We start from the raw sequence: 21,192 nt of genomic DNA, 5'->3' as shown, positions 1-21,192 counted from the left end.
TGTCTTATATATGGAGAGAGGCTTATTTTTCTTGCATTGAAGATGTGGTAGAGGGAACTTATTCAAATATGTAGACATCATCTTTACTTGTGTTTTAATAATTAAAGGTAAAAAAGGCCTATGCAGAGTACAAGTAATGTGCAAACATATTGAGGCACGCACTCGTGCACATGTATATGTGTGTGTAAAGGCCCACGAACTCATAATGACCCACTTTACACTTCACATCGGTACCTGAGGTGCATCAAGTCGCTTGTAATCTTTTGCGACAATGGATAAACCACTGGTTGATTATAGTGGCGTCCCAGTAATTTGCCCCTCTAGAGTACTTGCATAAGTGTTGGTGGAGTGGTGCACTCCGATGAACTGTGCCCCCATCAAATGGTTTCGGTGGATGGTGCGTTCTGAAGTATTGTGCTCTCTGATGGATTGGTACCTCTGGTACTTAGGTCCTAATGGTGAAGACTCATGCATAGCACATGACGGTTACTTTTGTTTCCCTAAAATGTGCACAAAAGGAAGATTTGACAATAATATGACTCAAGAAAACGAACAAGAACAATGCACAGAATGAAGAACAAATTCACTCAAATTTCATTATCATGAAAATTCAAAATAGGTTTTTATAGATGTGATGGAATCGTGAGGTACTCCATGGAATTTAAATCCTTATTACAATTTACACTGTGCAAAACACAGACTCAGGCACCTTTGATTAAGGCCTCGAGCATCATAGGCTCAAAGAAAAGAGAAAACATGCAGAGAGAAAAAGAACACCTTCCTTCAAGGAAGTCACTCGCTCCATCAGATTTTATTATTTTGGAGGGATATAACTATCAAAATAACAAGTTCAATCCACAACACCAGGAAACAGTGTTTCAAAAAGCGCTAGGCGGTTTTAGGCAGCTTGGGAGGTCTAGGTCACCCAGTACCTAGGCGGGTGTCCAAAACCTGAGCATCTCAGTAGAAAAAAAAAGGACTATGTAGTCTCTAACAGTATAAGTATAACTGTATATTGTATAAAATATAATAATTAAGGATTTAGGGTACATCAAAATTCAAAAGTATACTACACAATATATAGGAGCACACACTCTATAAGCATAACTATAAGTCTATATCCAATTATGAATTATGAATTATGAATGATCCATAGTCTGATTGATAGTCCACAATCCACACTCCACAATCCACATTCCACACATAGACATAACTAAAACTGAAAATTTTCCTATCAAAGTTAACAAATACCAACCCAATAGACCCACAAATCCACTCTCCATGATACACAACTAAGAGGAGGAAAACAAAAATGAAATAAATACTTGAAGACTCAAAAGAATCTTCAATCAGTGTTTAAAGTTCATATATGGGTTGATTGACGACCAAGACTCTTAAGGCATGATGTGGCCTTTATATGGCGAGTCATTATATCATACTCCGTATATTATATCAGGAGCATATCTTGCAAATATTTTCAAGAATTGTATCCATTGGGTTTGCTTAATTATCCACCGTCTACCAAGATATATTAGTCTGGCGTATGTTCGATACTTATCTCATGGTCACACCCTCAGGTTTATTGACGCTTGGATGATGACTAAAAATACACCCAATACTTATATCCAAACTGCCTCTAAATAAGGCAGGGAGGCATATATTGTCTTTGGGATATTTGATCCTATCCTCTGGTCTCAAAGTGAGATTTGTCACACTCTGAGTATTTTTTACTATTTCAATATCTTTAACTGATGGAATTCCTCAGAGCATGCTAACTTATATCCAAACTTACCCTAAATTGGGCGGAGAGGAATATAACAGCCCTGAGAGTATATATATCTCATAGTCTGGTCTCAAAATGAGATTTGTGAAAGTTGTTGAGTATGTCTGGCGGTTAATATATATGATGACCAATTGTGGAACTTTTGAAGCACATGAGACCTTGTAGGGCAAGTCCCACTTATATTAATGTTTGAGGTATTTCCCATTGATAACATACCGATTGATCATCCATAAAGGCTTTTTGTCCATTAAGCTCGCATGTACTTGAGGATGTTCAATTTGCACATGAATTAATCCCATCTTTCGATTTCTTATACTTTTATCTCAAATTCAGGTGTCCAAAAAGTCAACTCTACCGGAACTGAAAAAGACATCATATGATTGTGGGCGCATATGTGATAAGTTGGCCGGTAAGTTTTCAGAACCCTAAAGGTTACCATGTGACTGTTAGCTATCATGTAGCACGGCAAATGCACCAATTTGACGGTGGAGATTTCATGACACCCAAATCTTGACTTATGGGTAATTGAACAGTCATGCACAGTAGGTGAAAAGACACTTTGTCTCTATAAATATGGACATATTTCCTCTTGTTTTCACAACAAGCTTATACAAAATTTTCCAACTTTCATTTTCACTCTCTATAAAAGATGTAAATCTGGTCCTCCAGAATTTGCAATACTTGTATATTTGTATGGGCAAGTTAGTTTCCTCAATCATCTGCTCTTATGATTCCAAAAGACAAATTTGTTTGGTAGAAACTTAGACACACACTGATTCATACTAGTAAAAGACAAATGTTATCTTCTCGTGCTGGGTATCAAAGAAATTGAAGCTTATTTGTTTCATTTATCTTTTGTTTTCCCGTCTCTAAGATCTCTCATTTATATATTAGCTCATATATCGAAGCATTATTTTTACTTGTATCTTTCCATTTTCCTTGGACATTTTGGTAACAAATGAGCATTAAGCTAAAGAAATTTCAGGCCGAAATTTCATCGGCTCGTGGGTTTTGGGTTACGAGGTTTGATGGAACAACTACGAAATGGCAAAAAGAAGCGATGAAAGGGCATAAAATGCAGGGAATGGGATCTACGAAGGTTTCACATAAAATGTCCCTTTCAAGGAGGTTACATATGACGTTTCTAAAAGATTTCTTATTCTCGTTGGAGTATATTATTTAGTTACTTCCTCAAGCAAAATACATGCCACCAGGGATATTTTTTAGATCTCAAATTTGGATGATGTAATCTTCATAACATATAGACTATTCTCAATAAAAAAATCCCAAATAAATTCTCTATATACAAGAAAAAATATTTTTTAGATCTCAAATCTCCATAACCCCAGTAATCTCAATAAATAAAAAAAACAATTGTTTTTTAGGTGAGGTTTGTACAAGGTGTCAACCTTAAACAATCACTGTAAGGTGCACCTCAAAATCTCAATAAAAGATGTATTTTCGATGCCAAAACTCTTATCATGGCCTATAAGTCTATTTTTTCACCCCTATTATGAAATTGAAAGCTCCGAAAATAATGCAAATCTAACAAGATCTAGGAGCACTCGAAATTCTTGGAAGTGGACGGTATAAATAATGTGTTACAAGATGCATTATTTTTAGGACTTAAAATTTATCTGTTTTTTCATGTTCATATATATTGAAGTTAAGATTATCAATTGGAGAATTTTTTAGTGATAAAATAACCTTTTTTTTATGTTTTTTAGGTGCACCTTATCTCTATAGTATAAGGTTGACACCTTATGCAAGTTTTTTCCATATTTTTTATATAGAAAAGTATACAATGAGACCATTTTGTTTGGTACAAGATGGTCACAATTAATCTTTGTTATTGGATTGAAATTGGATTGCTAGAGCAAGCTCAAACTTCAAAAGAAATTTTTTCTTTGTGATACATCCAAACTATCATACTTGTATCATCAAAGGTAAATTGTTTTATTGTATACAATCTCTTTTTATAAACTAAAAAAAACTAATGCCTCAATATTGAATAGAGATTGTCAAATCTTTGAACACGAAGTTCAAAATTCAACTTCTTTCCTTTGAAAATGATGATCTACTAAGTATTGTGTTGTTACAAAAATTTTAGTAGTAGTATTTCCAAATAGGTTTTTTTAAGGGAGGCAGTATATGCACATTTTGATCCCGCGGTAGCATTGTCTATACGCTCTAGGGTAATTTCCCAAAGTCTTATTTTAAAAGAAGGCACGCACGAACAAAACCGTCACTCTTCCATCTTTAACTCCGCCATTCGCGCCTCCCCTGTCTACCCCGAGAAGCCCTCTGCAACAATATCTCTCTCACATTCTTACCGAAACCCTCTCTAGAGCGATCTCTCTCTCACATACGGAAACCTTTAAATGTTTACTGTGCTTTATAGTGATTTTCCGGCCATTTTCTCGATCTGGTCCGGAATTTGTTAATTTCTAGCGTTTGATGGTTTTAGGACCTTTTCGTTTGAGCTTGAGCTAAATTCTTTGATCATTTGAACTTGAAGAATTTCCCTTTTTGATTATTAGGCTTTTTCAGCTATTTCCTTTCGAGCATGAGATTTTTTTTTAGCTTGTTTATAGGATTTGCGGTTCATTTTTTTTCCTGATCGATCTAAATTCATCTGGATCAAGCTACATTCTTGTGGTCTGTCATTTGTTCTCGGTATAAATGGATCTTCTTTGCTGAATCTGAGCCATTTCCTGGCAATGTTGTAAGGGTGAAACAGAAAAAATTAAATCTTAATGGCTTTCTTATAAAAGAGAATATAAGAGAGAGAAAGAGGAAGTTTTTTCGATACTTTTTTTTTTCTCTCTCTCGCTCAACTCTCAAACCTCAAGCGCTGGTTCTCCGGCAAGATTCCGGCCAGTTCTGAGGAGAATCCGGCCAGCTTTAACAATCAGGTTAGTTTTTTATTTATCTTAGACCAATCCGATCGGTGACCAAACCAGTAACATGTTTCCTGGTTATTTGATGATTTTTTAGCCATATTTATTTCTGGTTGGTTTCTTCCAATCAAGTTCTGGCTATTGTATTGGAAGATTCCTGGTGCATCCAACTCTATATCGCTTAGCTCTCAATCTTGAGGTAATTGATTAGACTTCAAACATTTTAAAAACTGTTTTGCGTGATAGCTTTGTGAAGGGGTTGCAGAAGGATGGACTCATTATCTTCAGTCAGTGTTGCTCTCTCTGATATCGAAGGGCAGATCAAAGACATATTTCGAGCATTATCGTGAGGATTTTCATAATCTTATTGATTTATAGAACTATATATGTCTTTTAGAATAGAAAGTGAATTTAATGGTAATAATCATGATTATAATTGCCTTGTGAGTGGATCTTGCAGAGATGTTTGTGAATTCTTACAGCTGAACTTTAACAGATTATATTTACACCTACAAAATTAAATGGGCATAATCGCAATTCCTTGGTCGTGTTTGTGTTAAACATTTATCTGGAGGTCACAAAGCATAAGATAGAAACAGCCATTGATGTCAAATTCTGTGCATGAAGATATGAAGTCAAAAGTGTCCATATGTTATGGCTCCTTAACTGTTTGGGACTTCATATTCTTCTTATCCTTGTCATATTTTTCAATTATTGACATTGATATGGAAAGCATACATCTCGTAGTACACAATGCAGACAAACAGAGGAGTACACTGAAAAGTGGAAAGGTCAGAATATGCTTACAAAAAGATGAGATTTAAAAGACACAATGAGTGAACATGAAAGAGGGGGAACAATCAATCCATTATATTCCTAGAAGAGTAACACTTCTTGGATCTATCATTTATACCGAGATATATGCTGTCATAGATAGGGAGACAATCTGCTTTCTGATAATTCTTATCGCTGTGAAATTTGGTATTGGAAGTGGTAAGTTTACCTTGGTGGCAAAACTCCGACAATGAAGGCCCGAATTGAAGGGAAAAGAAATAAAAAAAAAGGCCCAAATCCGGCATGAAGGGAATCCATTGTTCACTTAGAATGATTTGCAACACACAAACACACATCCAAAACATGATTCATGTTGATTTGCCCCATTGCTCCTAATCCTTGTCATCTAGCAATGCTGTAATGACTAAGATACTGTATTTATTATTGAATCTACAAATGTCCTTTGATAAGTTGTTGCTCTATTTTGATTTGTATCATAAGACTTTGTCATTTTTGATAATGAGGTTGGTTGTGGATAAGGGTTCCTTTGAGGTCTCTACAAGTATTTGAGCTCGTATGCGGTTTGTACTTCTAGTGAGTTTCGTAATTTAGAATTTGATTTAGATTTTCAGCTGCAGAATCCTGTATAAGAGAAGTAATAGAGATTGGTATCTAATGGATAATGCCTGATGTTCTATCATGAACCTTCTCCTTATATGGGTATAATGACTATCTTAGAATTTAACTAAAATGTTATTGATAATTAATTAGATAGTCACATTGGATTAAAAATGCTGGAATCTTTAGTAACAGAATGCTACAAAAGGAAGTCATTTTGAGCTGTATAGCTTGTGGTCTTCTTTTCAAGCTTACTGTGTTGAAACTAGATCTGTTTAGTACATTCATTTATATGGGGCTTCAAAGTCATTATGTCGAGTTTGAGATTATATCTCAATGAAATTAGTCTTTGTTTACTTTGTTTCACCATTTCAGTGTTTAATGGTGAAATAAACAATGACGAAATGTGTGAAGCTGGTGATAAAATGTGTGGATCTCAGACATTCTTTTGGTGCTTAGTAAAACGAAAGCTTTCCCTTTTCTGTATGTGGATTTTCATATCATTTCTGTTGCAGCAATGGATATCAGAAACTAGAGAAAATGAAAGATTCCAATAGACAAAGTAGGCTGCTGGAGGAGCTTACTGGAAAAATGAAGGAATGCAAAAGGTAGGGCACAGTTTCCTTTTGCTTTAATATGTTCAGTTTTGATTGTTCTAGTTTTCCTTTCGTTGTTTTGTATGTAATGTTTATGGAATTCATATAATGAGACGTACACCTGAACATAAATTATTTGTGATCCTTGAAAAGATGAGTTTGAGATCAGCATACTTGGGCATCCTTTCCTTGATGCTGCTTGCAAGCATGTATGAATTGGAACACCACAAATGAGTGTGTAGGTGACCCTATTGACATGCGCTGAAAATGTTGGTTTGTATATGTCTGTTGTAAGTTATTTTGAAAAAGGGTGTCCTTGGTGACCCTATTGACATGCACTGAAAATGTTGGTTTGTATGTGTATTGTAAGTTATTTTGAATAAGGGTGTCCTTGATGTGATAGTGATAGTTTTTTGGGATCTCATATATTCCCTCTTGTTTTTAGATATTCTAGGTTTGATAGCCTTCACATGGTCTTTATTTTCTCTAATTGCTCATTGGTATTTAAGTTTATCCAGAAATAGTTTATGAGATTTTGTTCCATATAGGGTCCTTTTTAAAAATTTTGTGATAGTTTCCATTTTCTTCCAGGCTTATTAAGGATTTTGATCGAGAAATAAAGGAAGAGGAGAGTAGGAACCCTCCAGACACAAACAGACTTCTCAATGAGAAAAAACAATCAATGGTGATGTTCTACTCTTTCAAAAGCTTATAGTGGTTTATCCCTATTTGTTCTACCGTTGAGGCCTTTAGATATCTTATGAATGCTTGTATTTTATGTTTTTGATGGTCTTGTCATGTCTTGCAGATTAAAGAATTGAATTCTTATGTAGCTCTGCGAAAGACGTAAGTTACTAATTTCTACTTCTAGATTATTAATCATGTCTCAAAAGTTCTTGTCATGCATATTAAAATTTCTTGCATAGAACGATTTTTCCATATCATTAAATACCAGTGATTATCATTATCATAATACTGATTTAATACGACAATTGAGATAATAGTTGGGAAATTTTCCCTTTCATCTATATTCCTCCAAATTCCATTCTATTTCTGCATATGAAAGGTGCACAAAATGTATTTTGTGCCAAAGTAGTGCCATATATGACTATCAATTTGAACTTGGATGTGAGGCTTATTGGTTTTGGGGAGAACTGATCATAGCAGGACAGGCATAGAAGTTAGAACACTGTGTGGTGGTGGTGGGGGGGGGGGGTAGCAGTAATTTTTGGGATTGTGGCTTTATGGCCTGAGATTTGAGGCACACATTTGGGGGATAATTAGTGTTGTATTATAACTCAAGTTCAAGGATCCAAATTAGATTTTTGTGGAGATTATCGTCACAAACCAAACATATACTTTTTTTTTTTAATACTTTACCTTTCCTTCCCTATGGGATTTATAAATTTCACAAGTGATAGTAACTGAATGCTTCCTAGCTTTGTGTTTCTTTATCAATAATATATGAATTAAATAACTTACAAAAAGAGGGGTATAGATTTTGTTCTAGTCTTAGGTGAGTTCTAGTTAGGTCCCCAGTATGGAATGATAGTAGAAAAAAAATTTAAAATAAAGATGTGTAATTAATGTCTTGGCTGTTTGCTCTTAGATTTTATTATTGAGTTGAAGGGAAAATCTTTTTTCCTTTTATCTATGTGAATATAAAGATGTTGGTTGGAGATGATATTCTGTTGGTCTTAAGTGAAGTCTAGTTGTGTCCCCTGTAAATGAATTTTAAAAACAATGACTAAGTAGTGTCCTGAGTTCATTTATTGATTTCTGGATGATTGATGCGTATATAATATAATGTTGTAACTGATCTTAATTTGTACAGGATTAATTAGTGGCAAGTTTGTGTTGAGAGGATAAACTCGATTCATAATTAATGTACCAGACATCCACAAACTGTAGTGGATTAAGGTTCCAGAAGTGGTTGGCAAGTTAAAATACTATTAAGATACAAGCTCTTCCTTTTATGTTTAAGATTTCGGACTTACCCGGAACTTTACTATCCTAAGCATATTATCCTGTTAAGAGGAGAGTGAACTCAGCGGCTAATAATCTACAAGTGATTAGTCTAGTGGTCCCTTCCATCACCTGCCTTTAGTGCCCAGCCTTCGAAGAATATTCGTCAAGAATCTGAGTCCATGTAATATGACCTTTTTAAATTTGTGATGTGATTTAAGAACATTATGTACAAAAAGGTATATTTATAATTAGTCATAATGAAAAACTATTTACTCTTTTCCAAATAATGAATTTTTCTTGTAGGGTGTGTACAATTATACCAGAAAGCATTATCTATCATTTGCTAGTGATGTGCTAGAAGATTATAATCTGATAACCTTGTCATTCTTGTGATCATCTTCTGCCATGCCACTTAGGTTGTAGCTGAATCTTTTCTTGGTCTATTTTTGCTTTATTTGTATGCGTCCTTGGCAACACTAGTTTGTGTTTCATTTGCTATTATTTTCATTAACTATTTGTAATGCTACATGTAGTACTTACTCTAATGCTTGATTATGCTTCTATAAAAATTGCTTTATGAGTCATAATATGCCAATTATTTGGGCCTCTTCAAAGCTCATGCAAATATGCTTGCTTTTATTGATAAATAATCTGGGAGTCAAATTGACCAATTACTAGCTTCTATGTTAAGTGTGAACCAATTTGTTTTATTCGTACATTTATGCTTTTGTTTGGCATGGCAGATATGCTAACTCCCTTGAAAACAAGCGAGTTGACCTCTTTGATGCAGGTGGTGGTGGTGGTGATGTTTTTGCCAAGGAAAATGTGCAATTGGCTTCATGTAAGTGGCTTTATTCTTTTGGGCTGCAGCAATTTATAGTTCTTAAAGCAATGATATTTTTTTTATCCATCAATGGATCATTCCTTTGTTTGGATGGATTCAGTATATCATACAAAAAAGCTGGTGTAGTTTTCAGGAATCCCAAACATTTTCCTGCCCTTTTTTTATCTCCTTTAGGGGAAGGAGTCATGACTTATCACTCAAAAAGCCTCATTTTTTTCAGCATATCCCTTCCATGTATATCAATGATGCTCTTGAGCCATTTTATTTATTTATTTTTATATGCTTCCCTGCTGCTGCTGTAACAATGGGAAAAGATGCTAATATTAATCTTTATATCTGTTAACTTTAGTTTAAAGTTGTCTCATGTGAAATCTGCTGACATTTTGTTCATGTTACTTGTATGTAATTTGAACTTTGGAGAAATCAGACAGAAGACTAAGTCATAAACAGATAATAACTCCTGGTTTGTATCTTTTACAGCCATTTCAAGTTCATAATATATGTCAGAAAAGAATATAGCAACACTGCCCATTCTAGCTCTCAATATGATAAATATTGCATCGGATCCAAGTCAAATTGCAGGACATTATCATAACAAACTTTTAAAGCATGAAGAGAAGGAATCACCTTAGAAACAGGTAGCAAGCCATGAGACCTTGCAGTGTTTCAAAAAGCGGACCGCCCAACGCCTGGGCGGCCGTCTAGGCGGTTCTGGGGGCCTGAGCGCTAGGCGCCCAAAAAAAGCGGATATCTCTGGGCGCCCACCAAGGTGCCCGGGAATCAGCCTAGGTGGCTGCCTGACCCCGCCTAGGCGGCTGCCTAGGGCCTGGGGGAGGAAATGCCCCTCGTTGAGGGTATTTTGGGTCATTTTTTTAATACTAAAGGTACAAAATTGTGGGTTTTAGGTTCATTTGAAACCTAAAACCCATTAGAGCCTATTTTAGAGAGAGAAAAAAAAAAAAACATACTGGGCCGCCCAGGTTCTAGCGCCCGCCTAGGTGCTGGGCGGCTTGGACCCCCCGACCACCTAGGTGCCGCCTAGCGCTTTTTGAAACACTAAGACCTTGTTTATTTGTGATGGATAAAAATGTGGACTCTATAACCAACAATCCTTGATTGTACCATTCTTTATGAAGTTAAAGCAGAAGATGTTGTCATACTAAAACTTTTAATGAAGAGCGCCTGAACCCTGATGCACACATTTCGTGTGATCAATCTCCATTTAATGAAGAAAGCCTAAACTCTTCTTCCCACACATCAGGAGCTACTTGATTTTATCTTCCTAATAGTTTCTGATCGATGGTAGGATTGTAGCAGATGATATTTCTTTGTTTAGTAAGTATAGAAGTTGCTGGACATTTATGGAATTGGACTGCAGTAGCATTCAGTGATTCTCTTAACTTTTCCATTTCATATGCTAACCTAGATATGTGGCTTATTGTTCTATTCTGATACACACTTTATGAATGATACAGCTATGACAAACCAACAATTGGTTGATAGTGGAAACCGAATGATGGACGACACCGATCAAGTTATTGAGCGATCCAAAAAGGTGGGCATTTGCTTCTTTAGTAAGACTGCGACTCCTTGCTGAACTGGTTCAGTGAACATTTGAGTTTCTTTACCTGAATTTGAATAAAAAAATCTATGCTTTCTGGGAAATCTCGGTCCTCCCTTTGCTCCTTTGAGCTCGAATTTTCACAATGAAGCAATTTTCTTTTGATTAATATGTATCAGAATTATACAACTGTTTAATATTCCATATTTGTGGTGTCTTATTTTCTTCTTGTTGATCTGATGTTTTCAATATAACGAATAGTTTACTTTATTTTGGCTCGTGTATTGATATCTATATTTATCCCATTCCAGGTTGTGGAGGACACCATTAATGTTGGGGCAGATACTGCAGCTGCCCTCAAGGCACAGGTATGTGAGATGACATGACCATGGGTATTCATTGCCCCTCTCTCTCTCTCTATTATTTTTCTCTCTGGGATCCTTGGGTGTCTTGTTCTTCTACTAGGCATAGCAATTTAAATTTTTCATTTTCAGAAGATTCCTGTTAATTATTTTATGGAATCAATTTTCATTGTTGAATGAAATCATTGTGGAAACTTGCAGACCGAACAAATGAGCAGAATTGTTAATGAACTGGATTCAATCCATTTCTCAATCAAAAAGGCTTCTCAACTGGTTAAGGAAATCGGTCGACAGGTGAACTTTAACAGTTTTCTCTAAACTACCTTCCCAATAATAAATTGGTTGAATTTCAATTTTATCTTGTCATCATCAAGCACAACAACATCATTATCATCTTCATTTTCTCATTACAATTAATTTATTTATTTATAGGCTGCAACACTTTATTGTTGCTACCTTTGCTGTTGTGGTCTTTTTATGATGAATATGGCTATTTACATCATGATAGAGACTATTAGCTACAAGTATTATAATGATAATGCCTATAATCATTCATAATTGTTATCGGTGTTCTCAGGTTGCTACGGATCGGTGTATCTTGGCGTTGCTCTTTCTAATTGTTTGTGGCGTGATAGCAATCATCATAGTAAAGGTTCGCAACAATTTTAATGACATTTTTTTTTATACCAATAAGTTACTTTTTTTTTAGAATAGCTTACTGTAGTGTAGATAATATTTAACAGACTTACAAAAAGCCCCCTTGCCCATGCTGGCAGCCCACATGGTGGGTGCTCAAAAGGGCATGGGCAAAGAGAGGGAAAGAAGAAAAAAGTTGCCCCCCTGGAGATGGGAGTGGGAGTAGGAGGAAGAGAGGTAAATGGCGACCCAGATCATTGATGGTGGTCCTCAATGATCTCATAGCAGGAAACAATAAGTTGTGATTTCAGTTTTGTTACCTATGATGCATGGTTGCTTCAAAATGGGTGCCATATCCATGTAGGATACTTCATATCATGTGTATAATATTAAAAGTTGATGATTTTGCCATGCCTTAGGCTGTAACCATGCATTCTAGACTGTGACATCATTGGGCTTTCTATTGAAAGGCTTTCATTTTCTGTTTTATGAGTTGTCATACTCACTAATTGTTTACTTACTTTTTATTTTGAAATCAGTTACTATGAATTTCATTCACCCATGAACGATTGCAAAGAGTTTCAAGAAGAAAAGGATGTAACCACCAATGAATGTCGGTGCACACCACTCTTTGCTAAAGCGTCAACTTCCATATTAGCCTCTCTAAAACAATGAGATTAATCAAAAGAACCACTACTTAAAATGAAAAATATTTGATCGAAAATGCTGCATAATTTCCAAGGTGGCTTCATTTCTCCTTTTGCCCAAGCAATGATATTGCTTGAATCACCTTCAATCGTCTTTTGGCCCTAGAGGTTCTTTATTATCTTTAATCCCTCCAGAAGAGCTCTTACCTCAGCTTTAGTCACTGTTGTATGTCCACATGGTCCTAAATAGGTAAATTTGTAATTACCCATATGATCTCTACTTGTACCCCCATAACCTGCTGGGCTTGGGTTTCCAATCGAGCTTTCATCAAAGTTGAGTTTTAAGCAATTTTCACGAGGATGCATCCAAATAGTATTTCGAGTCTGTCTGTCATTATTAAGCTTAGCAACTTCAGATGGGTTTTCAAAAATCTGTGATTTTGGGATAAACTTACAATCCTTGTTTGTTGAAAACGATTCAGCTGCTGTTGCTAAGGTTTTGGACTTCAAAACTTCAATCTCATTTTGTATCCCTTCAAATGTTATTCTATTTCTCTCTCTTCAAATATTCCAAATAGTGTTCACCCATAAAGCTCTCCATAACATGGTGCCAATTTTCGACAAACGAGGATTCATCCATTGAGAGAGAATCAACTCCAGGTTTTGTGGGATCAGGATATTTAGGTTCAACAACTTTCTATACCAATCCCACATGCTTAGAGTGAAAGGCCAATGTAAATGAATATGATCCACATTTTCGTTATCCCTCAAACATAGCCTACAAACACTGACAATTATGAAACCTCTCTTATGAAGGTTATCCACAGTAGGCAACTTTTTTTGATGAGCTACCCACAAAAATAACTGAACCTTCAGTGGTACCTGCAAATTCCATATTCTTGCTAAACTATGATCAGTCGCTCTATGATTCTCCTTATGCAGCAGTCGATAGACAAACTTAACTGAAAATCTCTTGAAGTTGTGAGTTCCCACACTAATCAATCATCTTTATTGAGAACATAGAAAAAATTATGCAACAAATTCATAAGCAATTGGAACTCGTGAAAGAAAGAATTCCAGACTCTCCTGTACCTGCAAACAATATTTCAAGAAGAGTTAGTAAAATCATCTCCACCGAGATCTTTCACTGAGGTCAATGGATTGTCGACTTTGGAGAAGACCTCAGGGAAAGAATCTCGAAGAGCAAGGTTTCCCAGTCACTTATCAAACTAGAACAAAGTTTGATCTCCCTTTCCAACCACTTTGTGACAATGACTAAGATATAATAATCAGCACACATCAATTCCTTTCCAAATACTTGAAAAACCAACCTTAGATCTTGGAATTTTAATGAGGCCAGTCAATACATCTACTCCATATTTTTCTTTTAACACCTATCCCCATAAACTATCATGCTGATTTTGGAAGCGCCACCACCACTTAGTCACTTGGCTAGTGTTCATAAATTTGAGCTTTTTAACTCCTAGACCCTCATCTCTCTTGGAAGTGCATACCTTTTCCCAATTCACGAGTTTCAATTTTTTTCCCATTCCTACATTGCCCCATAAAAAAGATCTCATAATGTTTTCCAAAGTCTTCACCTACTTTGGCATTCTGAAAATGGACATAAAATAGATGGGTGAGTTGGGCAAAGTAGTGTTGATAAGAGTAGATCTTCCTCCAAACGACAACACTTTAGACTTCCATAGATCCAGTTTCTTATTAAATCTTTCAATAATAGGATCCCAAATAGCTGCTGATTGGTTTCCGCCAAATAAAGGAATACCCAAATATTTGCAAGGAAACTTGTCAACCCCACATCCAAGAATTCCTGCCAAAGATGCAACCACGTTCTCTGAAACTCCAATCCCAATCAAATTTGTCTTTTCTAAATTAACTTTGAGACCCGTTGCTATTTCCATACACTTTAAGAACACCCACAAATTCCTTACTTCTTGTTCCTTTGGGCTACAAAAGATAATAGTATCATCTATGTACTGTAAATGAGAGATTGTTAGTCTACCAACATTAAATCTAGAAATAAGGCCTCTACTCACCACATAATTCAGCATAGTACTAAAACTTTCAGCCACAATAGTATATAAGTATGGGGACAAAGGATCTCCTTACCGAATGCCTTTTGATGCTTTAAAATAACCACAAGATTTCCATTGAAAAGGATGGAGAAATGAGTTAACTTCAGACATGCCTGAATCCACACTTTCAACGTGATCTAAAATGAATCTTCCCTAAGATTTCATGTAGAACATACCAATCCACTTTGTCATTTGCCTTTTCAAAATCTATTTTATATAGAAGACTTGGTTTTTGCTCTTTCAGCCTTGAGTGTATTCATTCTTGTACCATTAAGATACTGTCCATAATATGTCTGTCTTTGAGAAAAGCAAACTGATGACCTTTCACAACCAGATGCAATACTTCTCTCAATCTATTTGCCAAAATCTTTGCAATAATTTTATAAACGCTCCCCAGTAGGCTAATAGGCCTTATGTCCTTCACACTCTCTATAACAATTTGTTTGGGAATTAAAGCAATAAAGGTAGAATTTACTGTTGTCGAGATTTTACCTCTATGATAAAATTCATCCATGAGTAAAAAAGGATCCTCCTTAGAAGCTCTCAAATTTTTTGAAAAAAAGCTAAAGGAAACCGTCTGGTCCCGGTACCTTATCCCTCCCCAAGGAGAAGACAATGCCTTTTATCTCATCTGTTTCGAAAGGTCTTTCTAGCCATAAAGCCCTTTCTGAAGGCAATCTATCGAAGATGACATTCTTAGGACTAAAATGATTTCTTTTTTCCCTTGTAAAAGCTTCCTTGGAATGGTTGATTAAACTCATTTTAATACTACTTGGTTCAGTAAGTTCAACATCTCCCATTTTAATTTTACTAATGGAGTTACCTCTTTTTCTAGCATTAGCAATAACGTGAAAGAATTTAGTGTTTTTATTTCCTTCCTTTGGCCATTTTACTAATCCTCCCATAAATTGGATCTCATCTATCTCTTCAAAAAAAAAAAAATTCACTACAATGTTTTACTGTAGATTACCCCAAGTTTCTTTTTTCCATTTACAGATTTCATTCTTCAGTCTTTTCAATTTAGTAGTAAATTGATGACCTAGTCAACCTGCTATTTTGGTATTTTGCCAAAACTCTTCCTCAAACGTAATAAAGCTTCTATCTGATTTCCAATTAGGTCCATTCTAAAAAGTGATGGGCCAAACTTCATACCCACCGAATTTAATAGGAGAGGGGCATGATCGAAGGTAATTTTTACTAAGGCTTTAACATAAAGATTTGGAAACTTATTAAGAAAGGAGTTGGTCACCAAGAACCTATCCAAGCGGGTAAGGGTAGGGTTTGAAAGAGCATGGTTTGACCAGGTGTAGGCAGCCCCAATCGAAGGAATATCCAGAAATTTATTATATTCGGAATGAAAGAATTCAACATGCGCATACAAGGAGAGATCCTAGGATTAACTAAGGATTCACTAGGCCATCGAATCACATTGAAATCACCTCCAATACACCATGGTACATTAGCGAAATTGGTCAAAGCATTCAGTTCATCCAAAAATTGTGCTCTTTCATCGGGACGGTTGGGACCATATACATTTGTTAAACACCATTTAAAACCATCCACAAGGCCAGAAAACAAAATGGAGATATGTCTTAAAACACAATCATCTTTTTGAACGACATTCGGGTCCCATATGACCCACAAACCACCTGATAAGACATTAGAATCAAAACCCTCAAAGTCCATTGGTCTCCTTCTCCAAACTAACTTAGCGGACTGAAAATTCGGGGCCTCCATTTTTTATTCTTGTGTAATCAAAATATCAGGCTTTTCCTGTCTAATAAAAAACAAGACATCTTTTTTCTTTCTACCAATGTTGAGGCCCTGAACGTTCCGACATAGTCTTTTCATTCTAAGACATAACCCCTACTGTACCTGGTGATCTTAGAAGGACCGGCAGACCCAGTACCACATGGTTCAGAAACGACGTGAGTGCACCCATTAAGAAAGACCCTGTAATAGTTTATAGAACATATTAGATTGTCGAGCTCCCTTTGCATTTGCCCTTTGTGCTTAGATTTTTGAAATTTTAAGCCTCCAGGTTGTGCATCAACACCTTTATCATGATCTTTCTGCAACATTTCGGTGATAAGAGTCTAAAAAGTCTCCGTACTGGAGATTCATCGCATCAACAACCTTGTCGACTTTTGAGGGTTGCAGGACTACTGATAACCTTCCAGGCTCATCGTCTTCTTCATCCTTTGGGGGATCATCTGGTAAGTGATAAGCCTAGGGGATTGCCAGGACCAGTTGTTCATCTTTCTGATTGTTTCTACCACCTGCCATTTCCATTGGTTCTACTTCTTCCAAATGTTGCTGAAAGACATTTCCATCCCAATGCAAGTTCTCACTCTTATCAGGCATCAGGGGTTCAACATTGTCTTCCTCTTCTAGGTTGTAATCAATTAAGGGGTAATGGCTAGGCTCTAGGGTATTAGTTTTCTTTAGGGATTTCAGAGATTTTAAAGCCACTCTTTTCATTGGAATCTTATTCTCGTATGCCATGGCCGATGAGCTTTTTTCTTTGCCTTTTGCCGATGCAAGGATACTTGGCTGTGGTTAAGGAGGGCACCAGAAAGCACCCTAGAGATTGGCCCCTTGGGAGACTCTGCTTCATGATGGCGGACCTGAGATTTCACTCTATCCACCGCCGTTTCCAATACTGGGTGGTGTCCTTCTACACACGTCCCCAACACAGATAGGTAGATCTTTGAGAACAATAAATTTATTTCGGATAGAGATGGGAGCTGAGTTTTCATTTGAATTTTGAGATATAACATTCAAGTTTTTGTTGGCATCATACTTTACTAACCACCGTTGAACAATGCGTTTCCCGATGAAAGCGGTTCTTGATTGCGATGAACAGCCAGGATTGCTCCGAGATGCATTCAATTCTTGAGGTTTTCGTGCCATTGTACTAGGTCGGCCATTGATGCTCACAGAGATCCCCATGTTTTGTGCTTCATTGGACTAATTGTTTACTTACTATGCTAGTTAGACTGCTATCAATTTTATATGCACCCTCAATAATAAAAATTCTAGTGCTGCATAAACAAGAACTTTGCTAAGTATTACCTGGCAAAAGGGATCCTTAAGTCATCTTTCATGCACAAGGTTTTATTTTTTACATAAATATATTGGCAATTGATTATTATCATTATTATTGTTATTTTGATGAATGATAAAGGAACAACCACATTTAATACTGCAAAGTGAACTTCTAAAATTTGCAGCCAGCTTAGGACACAAGCTGATTCTGGGATGATGCAAATCTCTGAAACACTGACTTGAAACAGCAAGTATTTGAGCGTGTAGCTAATAATTTGTAAGAGAAATTTTGAAGAAAACCTAAAAATCAACCAATGGTATTCACCTCTGAACTTCTCTTTTAAAAACTCTACATGGATGCACTGTATCTATTTCGAAGGGTTATGAACCTTTCCCATCAAGCTTGTAATGTTCCTATGAACAATCACTTCATCATAGTTTTCATATAAATAGTAATCGAAATATTTAAAACTACTGTTCATGAACCTGAAAATGATTTCGTTTATTGATATGCATTAAATCTAGCGCTCCCTTTATTAGGGTATGTGTTTTCAGGCTCGTGGTATCCATGCTATGACACAAGGACATTTGCGCTCTTTGGAGTGCCTGACATGTTTGGACACATTTGTATCATACGATGTTATTCTTAGTTGATAACATTTGCTTAAATATTATATGCCCGTAGTGGTTGGAGTTGGACATGTGTTCTCCAATCTGGCAGTTTTGGAAATGCATACCTGACATTCCTCAGTATCAGAAGCCTGAGACCCATTATTGTGTTGTAGTAGCATGGTATCTATGGATGGGTATGGCTTGGCACAACAACCCATTGGACAAACTCATTCATTCACAAAAATAAGCTAGTTCTGAAAAAATTAAAAGAAAAAGAGACTGTTTCTCTAAGTTCGTTTCTGATTATTCCTTATTATTGTTGTTCTTATCGTTATTCATTTTTATCTTTCTCTTCATTGTTATTTTTTGTCATAATAACAAATAGATTTCTCAGCATTATCGCATGAAAACTTCCATCCAATTCAGTACCTGCTGTTCCTATTATTTTCATGACTGTTGTAGCATTAATTTATAATTACGAAGATTGCACCTGAATGTGGCTGAACCATGCCTACCCAACCTAATTGTTGTTGTGCAGTTTTGGCTGTGAGCCATGCTTGCTTTTCCTGGCTTTTCCTGTAAAAGTACGCATAGGCCTTTTCATCAAAAATTTGGGTGGCAATAGGTCCCTCCTGACCTGTGCTTTTGGGTGGTAGTAGCAAAAACATGTGTCTGAATAAAAGTTCCCTTCTCTTAATTCTCAAAGATACCTTGTATCTCTTCTTTTTAAAACATGTGATGTCTCTGCAAATTCTTGAAACTTGCACTTCGATAAAAATTCTATAAGAATCTATACTAGTCTCTCCCTTGCGAATAAATGGTTTCTTTCTCATCTTTGAGCAAAGTTTTCAAGTTGAAACCTTGAAATTCTTGCAAATGGGCGTCACGCCACTCATTTGAAGGCCATATCATATTAAGTATTTATTTATTCTATTATAAAAAAAATCAAAAAATTATTTATTTATCCATGATACTAATCATCTTAAAATTTTGCCAGTGGTATCAATATTAATATAAGCAAGTACTTAATAAGACCATTGGCCTTTAAGGCCACCATCATTTTTGTAATTGGAAAATTGGGGTTGTGCTATTGACGGCACTCAAAAAGTTGTTAATCATACTTTGTTGCACAGCCCTGATCACCTAATTTCATATCTTATGCCTCATGACCTTATTTTATCGAAGGTACACAGTCTTTATGCAATCCCTATTAAAAATTATTATTTGTCTTAACTATCACTAACTGGTGGTTTTCTTCAGCTTGTGCACCCAGGTAACAAAGACATAAGGGACATTCCGGGACTTGGCCCTCCAGCCCTCGCAAGGAAACTTCTTTGGGATCTCAATTAAGGGAATTTAAGGTGTTTCTTTTCTTTTCATTCTTTTTCCCTTGTAACTTTTGTGGTCTTCTATTTATTTATTTACTTCTTCCTCCTGGTTGCCCTTCAAAAGAGGAAAAAAGGAAAGGAACACAGAATTGTTCTATTAACACTATTGTTGAATATGATTTGTCAGAAAAAAAAAAAAAAAAACTTGGCTAGCGCGGCTCTTTTAATGTCAAAAAAAAAAACATTAATGTTTTCTCCCCATCTTGGGTGACCAATGCGTTATGTACAATGGCCTCCAATTCTTTTTAGCAACTGGCATCCACCAAATTCTGAATGGGTAGATGGTCCGTACGCAAAAATAGACCTTGTGAGCCACTTATATGTGATCCAAACAAGCCTAAAAGGAAATAAATGCATTTAATTGGCATGAATGATTCTAAATCCTAGAAATATCTCTGAGAAAAACCTATCCCAATGTATATCTTGGGAAATGTGGCACTAACGTTCATCCATTTTTTTTTGCAAGAAGCAGTGGCGCCGTGTAGTTTTCTTTTAAGAAGCAATGGCTAGCGCGGCGCGTAAACGCTTCAGTTTTCTTGTAAGAAGCAATGGCAAGCACGGCGTGTAGTTTTCTTGTAAGAAGCAATGGTTAGTGCGGCGTGTTAATGCATTAGTTTTCTTGTAAGAAGCAATGGCTAGCACGGCGCGTTTTTGCAAGAAGCAACGGTTAGCCTAGCAGGGCACTTACCTGAATATCTCTTAATTTTTGGTTATTGAATGTCCTAAATTCTAACCTCTTTTTCATTTCACTTACTTTATTTTATTTCCAAAATACTCAGGGTCCATTTGGTTATTGAAAATGTCCTGCATTCTAACCTCTTTTTCATTTCACTTATTTTATTTTATTTCCAAAATACTCATGGTCCAAAACCAAGTTCTGAACCGTTGTTTTTTCTCTTGGCTCAAATAAATTTGGAACTAGAAGTTCCAAACCGATTTTTTGGTAAACCAATAAATTGAAAACTATAACGTCTGAAGCTAATGGCGTAACAAAAACCACACAAGTTGAGTTTGGAACTTAAAATTCTGAACCGACTGACTGGTCTTTTTTTCTGAATGTAATTTGGAACTTGAACTTTCAAACCAGCTCCATGTCTATTTTAGAGAGCAGTCATTCATGTAAGAAATGCAAGCAGGCTCGGACTTGACTGACTTCTTAAACCAACTGGTTTTGGCCTTGTAAATTCTGAACCAGTTGATTTTCCAAAAAAATTGCTTTGGACCTTCAAGTTTCAAACCAATGTCTCAGTAAAAAAAAAAAGGTACCTTGGTTCGGAATTTAATGTTTCGAAATGGGGATGTTTTAATAAAGAAAACTATACAATAAGATCATTTACTTTTGGTATGAGGTAGTTACAA

The 21,192-nt window shown here is 36.0% G+C and overlaps 1 protein-coding gene across 6 annotated transcripts; it reads left to right on the top strand.

Annotated features, from left to right (window-relative positions):
* The first annotated feature begins 4,406 nt into the window (after positions 1 to 4,406).
* Positions 4,407 to 20,570, top strand: NPSN11 (Putative plant snare 11). Of its 6 annotated transcripts, none has more exons than XR_016060576.1 (14): positions 4,407 to 4,698; positions 4,930 to 5,029; positions 6,591 to 6,683; positions 7,263 to 7,356; positions 7,480 to 7,517; positions 9,383 to 9,480; positions 10,959 to 11,038; positions 11,356 to 11,412; positions 11,608 to 11,700; positions 11,984 to 12,058; positions 17,330 to 17,487; positions 17,629 to 17,706; positions 19,706 to 19,806; positions 20,306 to 20,570. XR_016060576.1 is itself a non-coding variant. In XM_011624723.3 (12 exons), the coding sequence occupies exons 2-11, from the start codon at positions 4,953 to 4,955 to the stop codon at positions 19,793 to 19,795; spliced, it is 795 nt and encodes a 264-aa protein (XP_011623025.1). In that variant the 5' UTR covers positions 4,407 to 4,698; positions 4,930 to 4,952; the 3' UTR covers positions 19,796 to 19,806; positions 20,306 to 20,570. The 6 variants fall into 6 exon arrangements, 3 of the variants coding, with proteins under 3 accessions (XP_011623025.1, XP_020522435.1, XP_011623024.1); XR_016060577.1 differs by having other exon boundaries at positions 20,303 to 20,570; XR_002280854.2 differs by lacking the exon at positions 20,306 to 20,570 and having other exon boundaries at positions 19,706 to 19,985.
* Positions 20,571 to 21,192: the final 622 nt, after the last annotated feature.

This window comes from Amborella trichopoda, chromosome 8 (assembly GCF_054954075.1).
Source record: "Amborella trichopoda isolate Santa Cruz 75 chromosome 8, AtrichopodaSantaCruz75HAP2 v2.0, whole genome shotgun sequence".
NCBI classification, from domain to species: domain Eukaryota; kingdom Viridiplantae; phylum Streptophyta; class Magnoliopsida; order Amborellales; family Amborellaceae; genus Amborella; species Amborella trichopoda.
This window is presented reverse-complemented; position numbering and strand designations above follow the sequence as displayed.

Excerpts from the sequence above, each read along its gene's own strand:
- NPSN11 (XM_011624723.3), top strand. The coding sequence starts at position 4,953 with ATGGACTCATTATCTTCAGTCAGTGTTGCTCTCTCTGATATCGAAGGG. Across the intron at positions 5,030-6,590 it reads GACATATTTCGAGCATTATC|CAATGGATATCAGAAACTAG; the intron begins GTGAGGATTTTC and ends TTTCTGTTGCAG. Across the intron at positions 9,481-10,958 it reads AAATGTGCAATTGGCTTCAT|CTATGACAAACCAACAATTG; the intron begins GTAAGTGGCTTT and ends TGAATGATACAG.